This window comes from Mus pahari, chromosome X (assembly GCF_900095145.1).
Source record: "Mus pahari chromosome X, PAHARI_EIJ_v1.1, whole genome shotgun sequence".
In the NCBI taxonomy this organism is placed as follows: Eukaryota; Metazoa; Chordata; class Mammalia; order Rodentia; family Muridae; genus Mus; species Mus pahari.
In genome coordinates this window covers 140,929,658-140,931,179 of record NC_034613.1, presented here as the reverse complement: position 1 = coordinate 140,931,179, position 1,522 = coordinate 140,929,658, and the positions used below count along the sequence as shown (strand labels likewise).

General features: G+C 46.3%; 1 protein-coding gene across 3 annotated transcripts in view; it reads left to right on the top strand.

Moving 5' to 3' along the window:
• The window catches only part of Txlng (taxilin gamma), a 49,405-nt gene that overhangs the window by 16,999 nt on the left and 30,884 nt on the right, over positions 1-1,522 (top strand). For all 3 annotated transcript variants that reach the window (XM_029534282.1, XM_029534281.1, XM_029534280.1), the window contains exon 2: positions 21-80. In XM_029534282.1, coding sequence (XP_029390142.1) covers positions 21-80 — 60 coding nt within the window. The remainder of the gene's footprint in view (positions 1-20; positions 81-1,522) is intronic.

The window sequence follows — 1,522 nt, the reverse complement described above, 5'->3', positions numbered from 1 at the left end:
CTTTCTCCCATTTCCTCTAGTTTGAAATTGGCACAATGGAAGAAGCTAGAATTTGTGGGTTAGGAGTAAAAGCAGACGTGGTATGTAACTCTCAAATCTGCTTGTGGACGTTGTACATCGTGGTGCGCACTAGGCTCCGCACCACGATGTACAACGTCCACAAGCAGTTAATGTCTTCATTTCCTTCTACACTGATCCTTCAATTATTTTTAGCTCTTCAGTTTCGATGTTACAGTTTGAAATTCCTTTTAAGTTCGTGTGTGTGTGTGTGTGTGTGTGTATGTGTGTGTGTGTAGGTGCATGTTAGAGTATTGCCTCTATAGGATAGAGGTGATCCCACTAAAGCTAGAGTTATAGGCAGGTGTGAGCTGCCTACATGACTTTTAGGAAGCAAACTTGGGTCGTTTAGAGCAGTATAACTGCTGAGCTGTCTCTCCAGCTCTGGTATGCTATAACTGGAAATAACAGGTGGTGCAGAGGATTAAGGCAGTTGCCACCAAGCTTCAATGCTTGGGACCCACAAGGTGGACGGAGAGAACCAACTCCTACAAGTTGTCCTCTAATAACTTGTCACATGGATTGTGGCATGCTTATACAGACACATGCACACACATGCACTCACGCTTGCACAATGCACATACTCACATAAAATAAATTGGTGTAATGAAAGAGTTAGGAAGCAGCTCTTGTTAATTGCTGTTCTTGTCTTTGCTCAGGCTGCCCTCAGACTCAGACACCCCTACCTTAGTTTTCTAAGTGTCTGACTCCCACTAATTTTGTTTTATTTACTTTTTTGAAGATTTTATTGGGCTAGAGAGATGTCTTAGTGGTTAAGAGCTCTGATTGTAGTCAGGTGTGGTGGCTCACGCCTTTAATCCCAGCACTCGGGAGGCAGAGGCAGGCGGATTTATTTATTTTTATTATTTTGTTTGTTTTTTTTCGAGACAGGGTTTCTCTGTGTAGCCCTGGCTGTCCTAGAACTCACTCTGTAGACCAGGCTGGCCTCAAACTCAGAAATCCGCCTGCCTCTGCCTCCCGAGTGCTGGGATTAAAGGCCTGCGCCACCACGCCCGGCCAAGGGGGAGTCTTTTTAATACCCCAGTTACAACTACAGGACAGTTGGCTCACCCGTCGGTTTCACACCTGCAATCCCTGCTAAGGGAGCTGAGGCAAGAAGATTATGAGTTCAAGACTGGTCCATGGGCATAGGGTCCTGTCACCAGGGGGCGACGGCTCTGTGAGATTCAGGGTCCCCAGGGCTTGCTGGCCAGCCCTCTCCAGCTCTATCAGTGAGCTCCGGGTTTAGAGAGAGGCATTCTCTCTCAAACAAACAAGAAAACAGAAGGGTGGGCTGGTGAGATGGTTCAGCAGATAAGAGCCGATGCTCTTCCGAAGGTCATGAGTTCAAATCCCAGCAACCATATGGTAGCTTACAACCATCTCTAACGAGACCTGACGCCCTCCTCTGGAGTGTCTGAAGACAGCTACAGTGTACTTACATATAATAAATAAATAAATAAAT